Source organism: Callorhinus ursinus, unplaced genomic scaffold, assembly GCF_003265705.2.
Source record: "Callorhinus ursinus isolate GAN/ISIS: 27379988/994484 unplaced genomic scaffold, GSC_fseal_2.0 scaffold48, whole genome shotgun sequence".
Lineage (NCBI taxonomy): Eukaryota > Metazoa > Chordata > Mammalia > Carnivora > Otariidae > Callorhinus > Callorhinus ursinus.
In genome coordinates this window covers 8,743,455-8,758,123 of record NW_027397110.1, presented here as the reverse complement: position 1 = coordinate 8,758,123, position 14,669 = coordinate 8,743,455, and the positions used below count along the sequence as shown (strand labels likewise).

General features: G+C 56.6%; 2 protein-coding genes across 2 annotated transcripts; one reads left to right on the top strand and one right to left on the bottom strand.

Moving 5' to 3' along the window:
- Window positions 1-2,557: 2,557 nt before the first annotated feature.
- Window positions 2,558-4,673, top strand: ATF4 (activating transcription factor 4). The gene is made up of 3 exons (XM_025881734.2): window positions 2,558-2,759; window positions 3,349-3,666; window positions 3,766-4,673. Exons 2-3 carry the CDS (start codon window positions 3,441-3,443, stop codon window positions 4,587-4,589), a joined length of 1,050 nt encoding a protein of 349 aa, XP_025737519.1. The 5' UTR covers window positions 2,558-2,759; window positions 3,349-3,440; the 3' UTR covers window positions 4,590-4,673.
- A 6,343-nt stretch (window positions 4,674-11,016) lies between these two features.
- Window positions 11,017-14,335, bottom strand: RPS19BP1 (ribosomal protein S19 binding protein 1). The gene is made up of 4 exons (XM_025882306.2): window positions 14,229-14,335; window positions 13,925-14,053; window positions 11,861-11,958; window positions 11,017-11,495 (listed from the first exon to the last, which is right to left on the bottom strand). Exons 1-4 carry the CDS (start codon window positions 14,278-14,280, stop codon window positions 11,361-11,363), a joined length of 414 nt encoding a protein of 137 aa, XP_025738091.1. The 5' UTR covers window positions 14,281-14,335; the 3' UTR covers window positions 11,017-11,360.
- Between the last annotated feature and the right edge of the window lie 334 nt (window positions 14,336-14,669).

Below are 14,669 nucleotides of genomic sequence, written 5' to 3'. Positions count from 1 at the left end.
ATCTTAAAAAAAAAAAAAATTCTTGCTCCCTGAGGCCAAGTCCACAACTTGCCTTCCAGTCACTTGCCTGCCCTTCAGTAGCAGCGGATGCATTCAGCTGGTAGATCTGGAATCCGTCACTGGTCTTTCTGTCCCACCATGGCTAGGTCCACATAGAAGCAGCTTAGCCCCGAGACCCAGAGAACTGCTATGTTTTTTCTCCTTGAGGGAGGAAATAAAGCTGGGGAACATGAGGACCTTCCACAGCATGGAAAGAAAAAAAAGTCTCCAATAGCTTTGACTTCTGTGTGTGGTATGAAACATTTTCCTACGGGAGTGGTCCTGCTTCTCCATTTTCAGCCATGAGGACCTTTTAAGTGCTTGATCTGGGTCTCCATGATAGAATGGATGGGACAAGCTGCCACTGGAGTCACCCATCTGTGACCTGTGGTGTCAAACCTGGGGCAGTATTCTGCATGGTCGTCCGTTAAGGAGGCACTGGCAGGTCTCCTGATACAGCAAAAGGAGGACGTGCCCCAGGGGTCCTTAGTTACACCTTAGAAGACTTGTGTAATGGCTCAGAGATACTTACTGCCTTTGTACTGAAAGACTAGACAACTTCGTTTTATCTTGACATTTGTGATTCTCCAAGGCAGCAGAAAAACCATTCTTGTCCCAGTATGCAGTGTACTTTGCGTGTACCAGTTGTTGCTGGTTTCATTTCAGGCAAGAAGAGGAGGCCTCTGAGGAGGCAGGATGATGTAAGGAAGTTGCAGAGTGGGGAGTTCAGGATCAGAAGACCCGAGTTCTAATAATGGTAATAATAGCAAACCATTTATTGAGCACTTACCAAAGGGACACCTGGGACTAGAGCTGTCAGGCAAAGCTCAGGGCTTTCCATATATGATCTTCATTCTAAGGAGGAGGATACTCCTCATTAGCCTCATTTTACAGATGAGGAAAACTGGCTCAGCAAGGATAAATCGCTTAACCAAAACGTCTCAGCTACTAAATAGAAGAGCCAGGATTCCTGGGTTTGCCTCAAAAATTTGTCTTCCAAGGTCTGCCCCATACTGCCTCCACTGGCAACTGTGTGACTTTGGGCCACACACCCCACCCCATTAGTTGTTTGGCCTAAAGAAATCGTTGGGCTAGCTAGACTGAATCAAAGCAATGAATGGTTTGGTTATCAAAGACGGTGTTTCCCCAATTTTTTGACCTCACCGCCCTCCTACAGATACTTCAATGGCCCACTGAAATGGAGGCGGAAACAAGGTTTCTGCCCCTACAGGCCCCGACTGTGAAGGACCCGGAAGGATGATGGAGACCTTTCTTGGCACTCTTCACAGCTCCCCAGGAGAGAGCAAGTTGCAGGCCTTGAGCTGGACTGCTGCTTCCAAACACGAACCTCCGCGAGTGGGCCTGGGTTCTCAAGCTTCTCCCCCCACATTAGCGCCATTAGGCGGACGTGCTGGGAAGTAGTTAGGCTGGATACACGGGGCAGTTGCAGAATTGGGAGAGTGACAGATAACCAGTTTAACAAAATCTCGTCAGGGAATTGCATCTGCATAAACCAAAAGAAGCTGCCCTGTGATAGACTGAATACTCTTAATAGAAGCAAACATTTTAGCAAGCTGAGTATGTAAAAATCCCCTAAATTGGGCTAGAGATTATCTATCTTCCCGTGAGAGTTCACGGTAAGGATGCAGAGTTGGCCCTTGACGGTAGGTGCGCGCGGAGCGTTTGAGATCCCGACTGAGGTCCTCAGTCTCCCCTTTCAGCTCTTTAAGGGCTTGCGTGACACGAAATGCCACTTCCTTTTGCCTAGTTTCGGCCTGAACTTGGTCGCTAATTCGGCGCTTGACGGAGGGCGACAGGAAGGGACCACAAGGGCCGGGCCTGACGCGACCGTTTGGGACTGCCCAGGTTAAAGCAGCCCGGGGAAGGAGCCAGGGCAGTCACCGGCCGGCTACGGGTGTGCCGCGCTGAGGAGGCCAGTGCAGACAGGATTCACGGAGCCAGGGCAGTACAGGACAGGGAAACCGCACTGGCCGCTCCACCCCTTCCCGCTCTGACCAGGCGTCCCTCACCATCAGCCCGCCCATGTCGGGGTCTGAGCCAATAGAAAATCGAGGTATATATGACTCACCATGACTAACCAATCAGCTCGACGCTCGCTCTCCGCCAGTATCTCGCGCGATAACCAGGTGGCCTCGGACTTCACAATAAAAACCTTCCTTGGGCTTGAAAGACTTCTCTCCCCGCCCACCAAGCTAATACCGGAAGCGAGGTATGTCTGAAGAATCCCTCCGCGCCATCCGGCGGCGGAGGGAAGAGTGACACTTTGATCTTAGTAGGCTTGCAAAGTAGTGCGCCTTTTTCCTTTCTTGAGGCCTTGAAAATAACTTGCGTTCTCTTCACAGCTACGCCCTGGGCATGAAAGTCGTGGGTTGGACGCGGTGGGACATCGGATAGGAGAAAACGAGTGGGTGGGAGGCGCGGGTCACGTGACCGCGGCGGAAGGATGTGCAGTGTGATGCGTCCTCATAGAGGCAAAGTCTATAAAGGACCCTCGGGCGGCACTCCGCCGCCATTTCTCTTCCTCCCGCCTATAAATGTAGATCCTTTCCGCAAGTGCGCGCCTTCCCTCCAATCCCCGCAGGGTCCGCGGCCGCCATGGCGTATTAGAGGCAGCAGTGCCTGCGGCAGCATTGGCCTTTGCAGCGGCGGCAGCAGCACCAGGCTCTGCAGCGGCACCCTCCAGCGGCTTAAGCCATGGCGTAAGTACTGGGACCGGGCCGCCCCGGCCGTGCTTCCCTGAGTCGGCGAGGGCAGTCAGCTCGCTTGGGCGCGGCCTGCGGCCGGGCGGCGTCGCGGAAGGGGAAGCGGTTTTACGAGCGCCCGGGACGCGTGACCCCCTGTTTGGATGTCCTCGAGACGCCGACGCTTCTGGGTCGGGAGGCCGCCGCCCGGCGGGAGTGGGGGGGAGAAGCTCTCGGCGGCCCCGGCCCCTGAACCCGGCGGCGTCCTGCGAAACGTGGCAGGGGCCAAGATGGCGGCGGAGCAAGGCGGCAGCGCGGCGTGAGTCCCGGGCGGGCGTGGGCGGGGCCGGGCGGCCCGGGCCGTATTTGGACATGAGCAGGGCGCGCCTTCCTCTGGCGGCGGCGATGGGAGGAGCGGCCCAGCCCCGAGGGCGTCCATCTTGAGCGGGTCGCGGGGAAGGTGGACGCCATGGCTCTGGGGCCACATGTGCCGGATCCTCTGCTCCCGAGTGGGGTTCCAGTTTGGTCATCCTCCCTCCGGGACGGAGAGATGAACTACTCGGACCGGCTGATGCCTGAGGGGACTTGGTTTCTGATTCTTTCCCAGGCTTCTCACGGCATCCAGCAGCAGCGTTGCTGTAACCGACAAGGACACCTTCGAATTAAGCACATTCCTCGATTCCAGTAAAGTACCGCGACATGGCCGAGATGAGTTTCCTGAGCAGCGAGGTGTTGGTGGGGGACTTGATGTCCCCCTTCGACCAGTCGGGTTTGGGGGCTGAGGAAAGCCTAGGTCTCTTAGACGACTACCTGGAGGTGGCCAAGCACTTCAAACCTCATGGGTTCTCCAGCGACAAGGCTAAGGCGGGCTCCTCCGAATGGCTGGCTGTGGATGGGTTGGTCAGTGCCTCAGACAACGGCAAGGGTGAGTGAGAGTCGTTTGTCCCCGGGCTCTGGTCTAGGGCCTTGCTGCGGCAAGGTGCGTCTGACTTGGCTGGTTCTATCTTAAATGTTTCTTTTGCAGAGGATGCCTTCTCCGGGACAGATTGGATGGTGGAGAAAATGGATCTGAAGGAGTTTGATTTTGATTCTCTGTTCAGTATAGATGACCTGGAAACCATGCCAGATGAGCTTTTGGCCACGTTGGATGACACGTGTGATCTCTTTGACCCCCTAGTCCAGGAAACTAATAAGGAGCCCCCCCAGACTGTGAACCCAATTGGCCATCTTCCAGAAAGTTTACAAAAAACAGACCAGATTGCCCCCTTTACCTTCCTGCAACCACTTCCCCTCTCCCCAGGGGCCCTGTCCTCCACTCCAGATCATTCCTTTAGTTTAGAGCTAGGCAGTGAAGTGGATATTTCTGAAGGAGATAGAAAGTCAGATTCTGCCACTTACAGTAATGTCTCTCAGTGCATCAAAGAGGAGGATGCCCCCTCAGATAATGATAGTGGCATCTGTATGAGTCCTGAGTCCTATCTGGGGTCCCCCCAGCACAGCCCCTCTACCTCCAGGGGCTCTCCAAATAGCCTGCTGTCTCCACGTTCCCTCTGTGGTTCTGCCCGCCCCAAACCCTATGACCCTCCTGGAGAGAAGACAGAAGCAAAAGTAAAGGTTGAAAAACTAGATAAGAAGCTGAAAAAAATGGAGCAGAACAAGACTGCAGCCACTCGGTACCGCCAGAAGAAGAGGGCTGAGCAGGAGGCACTCACTGGCGAGTGTAAAGAGCTGGAAAAGCAGAATGAGGCTCTGAAAGAAAGGGCAGATTCTTTAGCCAAGGAGATCCAGTATCTGAAAGATTTGATAGAAGAGGTCCGAAAGGCGAGGGAGAAGAAAAGGGTCCCCTAGTCGGGGTAGTCAGGAGTGTGTGTGCTTGTACATAGGCTTGCACTGAAGCCGTGTGTTGCAATAAATTATTTTGTAGTGAAAGTACCTGGTGAACTGCGGTGCCTGCTTTCTGCTCTCAATCCACCTTGGCCTGGCTGTTGTAAGGCGGGTGGGGTTGGTTCAGCCCTGTTGGGCCATAGGTCAGGACCACTGGTGCTTTGCTGGACTCCCAGACAAGGGGGAGTCGGGCTTTGGGCCCCCACAGGTGGTTGGGTGGGGCTGGGGAGCTTTACCATTGAGGGAGCTGGGTGATCAGGAGCCACAGGCCCCACCTGGGCACAAAGTGATTAAAATCTAATTTTTACAGTTGCATAGAGCTGTTCCCCAGAACTCTAGAGGAAAGTAGGTCTTCGGTTTTTGCTGGAACAAATTATGAGTTGGGGGTTCAAGACCTAGCTTGCAGGGCGCCTGGGTGGCTCAGTTGGTTAGGCGACTTCCTTCGGCTCAGGTCATGATGCTGGAGTCCTGCAACGGGCTCACTGCTCAGCAGGGAGTCTGCTGCTTCCTCTGATCCTCTTCCCTCTCGTGCTCTCTTTCTCTCAAAATCTTAAAAAAAAAAGACCTAGCTTGCAGAAGTTCCTGGCCAGAGCTGCGCTCAAAGGCTGGCAGAGCTGTCCATAGGTGATGTTAGGACAGCACCAGAAAGCCTTGATGTTCATCTGAACGACGATGTGGACACCCCAGAGTAACACCAGGCAGTGTTGTAAGCACTCTACTACGTGCATTCTCCCAGTTCCTGTGGTAACCCAGTGGGGCCATTCCCCTGTGGGAAATACATGCAGGAGGAAGCATCGGGCTCTTGACCCATTTTGCCCTTGGAAGAACTTGAGAACGAGGGGTGGGGGGCCATGTTTCCCTGACCTACTTCCCAATGCTGGGCATAGAGTGAGAGCCAGCCTGCTGTTGGAAGACAACCAGCATTGACCTGGATGAGAACATTTCCTCAGACACCAGAGGGAGTGGAGGTCTTGCCCTGAAGGCTGTGGGCCTCCATCTTACTCAGCAGGGACCACCCATCTAGGTATTAAAATTAGCACAGACAAGATGTCTCACCTCTAAGCTGAACTGTTAGCTAAGTATGTGGGGATTTACTGGTTGGAAAAACAGCATCTACTCAGAGACATGCACTGACATTGTGAGAGTTATATTCAAAATACATTTTGAAAAAATTACTTTTTAGTTACCACAAGGTGGGACTCAAAACAATCCCAAGATCAAAGAGTCTAGCAGGTGCCCCCAAAGTGCTTTTTTCATAAGGATCACTTCATCTGCATTTTACAGATGAGGGAACTAAAGCTTGGAGTGGTTGTGTAACCTGCCCCGCTGCCAGGTGGATTCAAACCCAGGCAGTCTGACTTCAGAGTGCACACTTAGTGTGGCTCCAGATTTCCTTATAGGCAGGATTAGAGGAGGACCCTGGATACTCATCAAAGCTGGGGGTTCAGAGAAAGCACATGTGGGTGCTAGTGTGTGTTACAGATGAGTACAAATGTGGTGGCTTAAGATCACATCAATTCTCCACATGGTTCATATGGGGTGAGGAGGTGGTGGAGAGTGGGGAGCCCAGGGCCACTGCCAAAGGCCCACACATGAGCATGCCTGCCATCTGCAATCCCTGCTCTATTCCTCACTTCTGTGTTGTGACCTTAAGAGTTTTTTATCCAAGATAGGAAATAATCTACAACCACAAACACTGCTTCCTTCTGTCCACCCCCAGCAGTGTCTTATGCTTTGCACCATGGGCAGCTGCCCAAGCCTGGGGCATGTGCGGTGGGGGCGGGAGGAGGACATGGAGAGTTGAGGAGGCGAGAGAGACCGAGGCCCTGGAAGTGACCCAGCCACCTTGCCGCATCCAGTGCCAGTGGGACCCTCTGCCCTTGGAGCAGGCCCTCGGAGACAGTGGCCCACTCCTCCATTTGACAGATGGGAAACCTTTCCCCCGGGCTGCCCTGAGGGGCAGTGCTGGCTGGAGGCCAAAGGCCAGGATCCTGTGGCTGAGGACTCCCCAAACACAAAAGGCAGGGATGGGATGGGTAGCAAGATCGTTGTAGAGCGTGTGGCCTAGACCACACTCAGCCTTTACCCTCCTTCACTCTTCACTGTGCACCGGCTACTATGACCTTCTACCCTCCTTCACTCTTCACTGTGCACCGGCTACTATGACCTTCCTGCAGTTCTCTGCTAAGCTCATTCCTGCCTCAGGGCCTTTGCACTTGTTCCCTCTGCCTGCAAGATATTTCCAGGGCTCCTTTCCCCTCTCATGTAGGCCTCATATGTCACCCCAAACACCTTCCAAGATGACTCTGCTAATGTCCCAGCCCCTCTGCTTTACCGTTTTATTTTTTACGGAACCTTATCTCTAGTTGAACCTATTTGCATACGTGTTTATTTTCTATTTCCCATCCCCCAGTGACAAGGTAATTAAGCTCTTTGATGGCAGAGATCTTGCTGTCTTGTTCACTCTCGTATTTCCAGGACTACAATAGTGCCTGGCAAGTAATAATGATTACGGCTAATAGTTACTTAGAGTTCTGAGGCACGGCTCTGAGTGCTTTCCAGTTATTAGCTCATAATCCGCATTAGGAGTGGTAAGGAGGATCTTGTGATTGCACCTTTTTCAACGAGGCAAGCCTGCAGGTGGACGCTGGCCCAGGGCCAGCTGTTACAGACCATGACAGAGGCCTTGCTCAGCATGTGGGATCTCAGTGTTTGAGAGCCCCACACAGAGGGAGTGGGAATGAGACTGAGGTCCAGCTCCACTGCTGTGGGGCCCTGCTAGGCCTTGGTCAGCCCCGGGGCTGGGCTCTACCCCTGCTGCGGTGGGGGACGGGGTGCTCCTGGTTCAGCGCCAAGCCCTCTGCTGCCCGCACCTAGAGGCTGGAGCCGCTCAGCTCTCCCCACTGCACGCCTGTTTTGACTCCTAGGATGAGGCTGCCGGTCCTGGAGATCAGAAACAGGCCTTGTTTCTCTACAACCATTCATGAGCACCCACCACAGGCTAGACATTGTTCTGGGTGCTGAGCATTCAGTGGTGAGGAAAATAGACAAAAATCTCTGCTCTCGTTCTGGCAAGGGAGGCCGCCAATAAGGCATCTAACGTGACATGGCAGTGGGCATGCTGAGTGCTGGGGCGGGGGTGGATTTGCCCATTTAGGGTGGGTGTTTAGGGAGGCCCTCTCTGGGAGGTGAGGGAGTGAGTAAGCCCGCAGTGCCTGTGGCGGGGGCCGGCACACGTGGTCCAGGGCCTTGTCACCGTGATGGGACTTGAGGGTCTCCATGTGACTTGGGGAGTCTCCAGAGTAGGAGTGATACAGGGGTTGCTGTTTGAAGAGGGCTCCTCAGACAGCCCGTGAATGGCGGGGGGCGGGGGGGGGCAGGGAAAGAGGACCAGGCTGGGGTCAGCCCAGGTGAGCGAGGAGAGCTGGTCAGGGCCTGGATAGATCCTCAAGGTCAAGCAAGTCATGCTCCGATGGCGGATGTGTGAAAGGGGACAGAATGGTGGCTGAGCAACCGGAGGGATGGAGTTTCCATTTCTTGAGATGGAGAAAATCGGGTGAGGAGCAGGGACTCCTCATTTCAACTCTTAGATGCTGGCCGAGGGTGTGTCCGATCTTGGCAAATCTCTTCGGCAAGCAGGTGGGGACGGAGGGGGCAGCGGACTTTGAGCCCAGAGACCAGGAGAAGGTCCAGCTGGAGACACAAAGCCCCCGTAGTGGCACCTGAGTGCTGGCACACCTGTGCCGGGCACCACGTGCTGAGGGGAAGGCAGCTCAGGGTCCAGTGGGAGGGCAGCAGGTAGATGCTCACACCAAGTAGAAAGTGACAGCTCTGGGACTCAGGACTGCGTAGCTGGGTGACCCCAGTGGAAGGAGCAGGGACTCTTGGGTGTGAGGTCACAGCAGGCTGCCTGGAGGAAAGGGTGCCTGTTCTGGGCTTCAAAGGATTTGGAAGCTGTGAATGTGGAGAATGGGGAGGCATCCTCAAGAAAGCTGGCCCAGAAAACTCACAAAGGGGCACGTGCTGTGAGCGCCACAGTCCCACCTACCCGTCCAAGAGGGCTCCCCGCCCCAGCTCTGCGACAGGAAGTCACCTGATGGGGACCCATCCAGCTCCTGCAGGAACTCAAGCCTCTGTCCACACAAACTCTGCGCAGGCCTGGCGGGCAGGCCTGTGGTTGTGTCCTAGCCAGGTCCCACGGGCAGGGCCGCCCCACTCTTGCCCCGCCCCCTGGCCGATCCGTCCAGTCACAAAGGACCAGGAAGTGTGGATGCCGCGAACAGCCCACCCCGCTGGGAAGTCACAGGGAGCCTTGGCCGGGCGCCCCCATCGGTCACCACGTGCGTTCCTCCAGCTTTGCTCATGGAGGTCCACATCAGCCAGCTGCCCCAAACCACAGGGGACGCAAATGCTTCCAGGCGCTTCGTGTCACTTGCGATGTCTCAACTGAGGGCCTCCTCCTCCTGGGTCTATTTAGACCCGGCATGAAGGTGGCAACTCAGTGTCCTCTTATTTGAGCCCCGTCCTTTCCTTTCCCAGCTGGTCTGTCAGTCACCAGGCCTTGGAGCACGTGGTCAGCAACCCCCATCTTTGACTTTTGCACAACGCCTCCCCTAATGGTGGCACATCCTCCATCCTCCGGGGCCTCTCCTAGGCCCTCTGGCCACCTTCTAAGCCCTTGCACCAGAACTGTCCAGGGTGACTGTTTTTTCTTTTCTTTTTTTTAAGATTTCATTTGTTTGAGAGAGAGTGAGAGAGACAGAGAGTGAGCCCAAGCTGGGGGGGGGGCGGGGGCAGGGATAGGGAGAAGCACACTCCCCACTGAGCAGGGAGCCTGATCCCAGGACCCTGAGATCACGACCTGAGCCAAAGCCAGACCCTTAAGCGACTGAGCCGCCCAGGCGCCTCTGTCCAGGGGGACTGTTACAAGTAGGTCCCAGAGTCCTACCCCGACCTACTGGACCAGAATCTCAGAAGTGAGCACTAACTTTGGTCACACAAGGGGAGCACAGACACCCACGTCACTGGTGCTACGTGGCACAAATGGAACGTACCCACCAGCAGAGAAGTGGCAGAACCCGCTCTCACAACCTGCCAACTCCCTGCCCCGGAGCTGGGCCTGTCACTCTACACCTGGGAAGGGACACCCGTAGGTGATCAGGGCACAGTGGGCGTGTCCTTGTCAGAAAGGGGCCTGGAGCTCAAGGGCCGCGGAGGTGAGCAAGAGGGCGCCCGCACAGCAGAGCCAGCTTCTTGCTGAGCGGCTGACATGAAGGGAAGGAGTCTCCCGGGATATCCAAGTTTGCCTCTCTCCCCTCATGGGGTTATGAAAGCTCAGCAGGCAGGAGCGAGAATGTGAGAGATACCAGTCTTTCCCTTCTTTGGAACGAGCCCATGCGAGGAAGGTGGGTCCATAAGGGTTTGGAGTCACAGCTCCCTCCTCTCCTGCCCCCTTGGCCTCCTGGATGGATGGTCTGCTTCCTGCTGCTGCTGCTGGGACGGAGGCCACCTGCAGACAGGACAGGCTCCACCTCTGCCTCAGCCAGGTCCGCGGTCCCCTGCTGTCCCCACTTAGGATGCAAAGCTAGTTAACCACCAGGAGCAGACCCCCTGGGGCAGTGTGGGGGGCGTGCCACCCTCTCCCCTCTGGCCAGAAGGACCCACTGTGGGGTTGGCAGACTGTGGCCCCCCAGCCGGCCCAGCCACAGGAGGGCCCCTCTGCAAGTCCTCTGCCAGATGATGCTGTGACCTAAGGAGCCCGGGACACCGGGGAGCAGAGAGTTGGATGGAGCTGCCCACAGGCAAGCAGGACGCTCTTCTGCACGGGGAAGAAGGGGCTCCTGGACTTCCAGAACTTGTCTCCTCCACAGTGAAGACCCGTCCGCTCGGCACATACACTCACTCAGGCACTCGCTCTCCACGTACCCGTCCCTGGCACATGCCTGCTGGGAAGGGGCCAGCCCGCCCTCTCCTGGTGGGGCAGCCCGACCCCAGCCCCGGCTTCCTGCCTGGGCACACACCTGAGCCTGACGCAGTTTCTTGAGGTCACCTCCTGAGCTGCGCCCCTCCCCACAAGAGCACAAACCTTGGGTGCCAGGGCAGCCACACCCCCGCTTCCCGAACCCTGAGTCGGCTGCCCCGGAAGCCCCCAGCCGCAGTGGATACTACTCTGCCTCAAGGGCTGCCTAGTCAGCTGTGGCTGCCACCCCCAGGGGAGGAGGGCTCCTCTCAGCCCATCAGCAGATGCTGGGTGCTCTCCGGGGGCCAGCTGCACCGGGGCTGGACGGGAGGACTTCTGACCCGGAGCCCTAAGAAGCACGGGGGATAGTGAAAGGCCCTTGGTGCCAGAGGAGATGGGAGACACCCCATAAAGCAGATCGGAAGCACACTCTGCTCTTGGGTCCACGTTTATTAGAACCTGAAGCCGGCCCAGCAGCCTTCCCTCCTAGAGGTGTGGCCCCGAGGGCCTAGGAACTGGCCTCTCCGGAGCGAACAGCCCAGAGGCCCTACTTGGGCCAAAGCAAACAAAGCAGTCAGAAATGTTTTCTAGCAGGTAGATGGTTCCTCCCGAGCCTGCAGATGTCAGCTCTGGTCTGAGTGCATAACCTCCCCCGGGGCGTCCGGCTCCCCAGCTCCATGCTAGCCACCCTGCTCCGGCCATGGGGCCAGCAGAGGCTGTGAGGTCAGAGGAGGAGACTGCACCTGGGTGCCTTTCCCACTGTGTCCTCCCGGAGCCTAGCTGCCGAAGTATTCCTGCTGGAACTTCTGGAAGTCTTCCTCGGTGAACACGGTGCCCTCAGCCTTCTTCTTCTTCTTCGTCTTGGCTACGGGCCGGTCACAGGCCTTGCGGCCCCGGTTCTGACGCACAATCTGGGGATGGGGGGGCGTGTCAGGATCCCTGGGTGGTTTCTCTCGGCACATGAGGGACCCCCCCCCCCCCCCCGGAGCTCCACAACCTAGCAGAGCTGAGTGCTACCTTCTCACCCGGCCCTCACGCTGTTCCAGGAGGCAGGGTATACCACTTCCACTTACAGAGGAACAAACCAAGGCCCACAAGGGTCACAGGGGAGTAAGGCCCAGGCCCAGCCTCCCAACAGCCCTGCTCTGCTCTTTGCCATCTAGAGGGGTGGCCCAACCTCTGCTCTGTGCTTAGGGCAGAGACTCCCATGGGTCCCAGAAACAGCCCTGGCTCTCCTCACCCTGGTTCTGCCCCACAGCCCACTCCTCTGACAAACCTGCTGGGTGACAGACTCCGCCACGGTGCTTCTCGCACTGGTCATAAACTTCAGGTTTACTCCAAGGTAGCCTCGACACTCTCGCTTCTGGAACTCAACTGTGGATGGCAGGCAGGGAGGCAGCATTTCAGATGTACTCCCTGGAAGCCGCTGGGTCCCCTCTGACACCTCTTCCCCGTCCCCCCACCAGCCATGCCAAAGGCCCTGTGTCCCCTCCCTAGGTTAACTCCAGCACCCCGGGCTCTTTTCTGTCCAATCCACTTTCCATTCGATCCTACTGAAAGCATCCCCCACCCCTGCCCCCGGCTCCCTGATGCTCAAGGGGCTTATGCAACAAACAAGTCCTGAGCATTTACCGTGTGGCAGACACTGTTCTAGGTGCAAGGCATACAGCAGAAAACAGAGCAAAAACTCCTGCGCTCATGCAGCTTACATTCCAGAGCAAAGAAACACGGTAAACAAGGTAAACAGTATTTTAGAGACTGATACATTTTATGAAGAAAAACACCACCGTAAAAAGAAATGAGGAATGCCAGAGGTGGAGAGTTGCAATTCTAAATAGGAGGGTCTGAGCAGGCCTCAGTGAAATGAGGTTTTAGCAAACACTCAAGGGAGAGAGTGTGGGTATCGGGGAAAAGAGCATTCTAAGCCAGTGCAAAGAACCTAAAGAAGTGCGATTAATGTGTCTGGAGAAGAGAAAATGGCTAGAACGGGGAGGGGAGAGCAGTAGGGGCAGACCACGTGGGGCCTCATTGGGTAGCAAGTCTGATGGAAGCCACTGGAGGGTGTGGGGCCGGGAGAGACAGGTCCCACTTACTGCTTCACGGGGTCACTGTGGCCGCCTCGTTGAGAACAAGATTACCGGGTGGGGGAGTGGAGGTTAAGAGACTTCTGAAATAATCCAAGCAAGAGATGATGCGGCTCACACCGAGGTGGCCCCAGAGTCCCTCATCATCCGTTAGGTAGCGTGACAGGGAGGGGGGACAAGGGCTAGGATACAGGAGGTGACCCCTGGCACCCTATGCTCCTGTTTCACACCAACATCACTGTTGCTCACGCCGTTTCCTGCTTGGAATTCATAGTTCTTTCAACAAATATCTGAACACCTTTTACGTACCAGGCTCCAGGGGTCCAAAGACACACTAGGAGCTCAACAAGCCCTGCCACATGTCAAAAGGCCCCACCATCCAGCCCACATCTGTCCCTCCTCCAGTCTGTCTGACCCGTTACATGGCATCCTATCTCCCAAGACGCTCTACTAGAAACTGGGCTCTGTCCTCGGTGTCTCCCTCTTCCTCCACCCTCGCAGCCAATGCTCCCTCTCCCCCCGCTCCCCCCCCATATCCTTGCGCCATCGCGGCTGCCCAGGCCACAGTGCCTCCCACCCAAACGGAGCAGGTGAGAACAAATCTCTCTGCAGACACACTGCCTGGTTTCCACCTGTGCCATCTGGGCCGGTGCCCGTTTCTGCGTCTGACAAATGGGGGTCATGATAGTACTGACCTCACAGGGTCGTGTGAGGACCAAACGAGGGAACATTTATTTATACAGGCTTTAGAACAGCACCAGGCACGCAGAACATTCACGGCTTGTTAAGCGCTCCATCTCTGACTCCTGTCCGCTCTGTCACCTTGTCCAGGCATCTTTCTGGCCAATTCTCAAAGCAACGAACTTTTTCCTAACTCTGCGTGAGCTATTTCCTCCAGATTGCTCTTCCCCTGGCTCACTCTTACACTTCCTTCAGGTACAGGCTTAAATGTCGCTTCCGCAGAGCAGTCTGATTTGGCTTTTTATTCTAAGGCCCTCCAGAGCACTCCAGTCTTACTCCACAGGCCTCATCACACTTAGCAATTACTCTCTGCCTCTGACATTCTTTGGTGCCTCTCTCCCCACTAGGGCAGTAGCCCATGAGGACCGGGACGACGTGTTTCGTCCAGCTCCGTACTCCCAGGACCCGGCTCCGCGCCTGGCGCACACCAGCTATTCCAGAAATGCCCGGCCACCCTTTCAAGCTCAGCCTCCAGCGCCCCCTCCTCCAGGGTGCCGCCCCCTTCCCGAGCTCACCGAGCGCGGACTTGGGCACCTTTCCCTTGGCCGAGTTCCGCAGTTTCTGGGCTTGGGTCGCCTTCGCCTTCCGGGTCCGCTTCGCCGAGGCCCCGTTCGGCTTGGCCTGGCCTGGCGCGGCCCGGGGGGCTGCAGGGGAAGAGAGAGAGAGAGAGAGGGACCGACCACGGTCAGAGGGCGCGCAGGGTTTCCATCCCACCAGGGCCAAGCCTGGCTTGGATCGCCCCGTACCCTCTGGGCTCCCGCCCGCAGCCCCTGCCATCCCTCCGCCCGCGCTGCGCGGCCCCTGCCAGGCCCTTCTCACCCTCCGGAGCCCCCAGCAGCTCCAGGCCCCGCCGCAGCAGGGCGGCCGACATGGCTGCGCTTAGCTCCGCCTACACACCACGCTACTTCCGCCTTGGCCGCCCTGGTCCTCTCGGCAGAAACCCGAGTGGGAACAGAAGGTTCCGGAGTGAGCGGGCGGAAGTGCCCGCCTGCCTTAGGACGCATGCGTTTGGGGTCGCCACTTGACTACGTAGGGGAAATAGGGGCGGGAACTGGAGGCGGGGCCAAGCTGCAGAAGGACACATTTGTTGCCCAATCCTAAGAAGGCCACGCTTCTTCCAGAAGCCGTCCGTAACCACACCTGGCTGGTTGGTCAACTTTCCCGAGTCCCCAAGCTCGGTAGTGAGCGAGGAGGGGGGCGGAGCGGAGTGTTCGTATTAGCAATTTTTTCGACAAAGGGCAGTGTGCAGCCGGGTTCTTT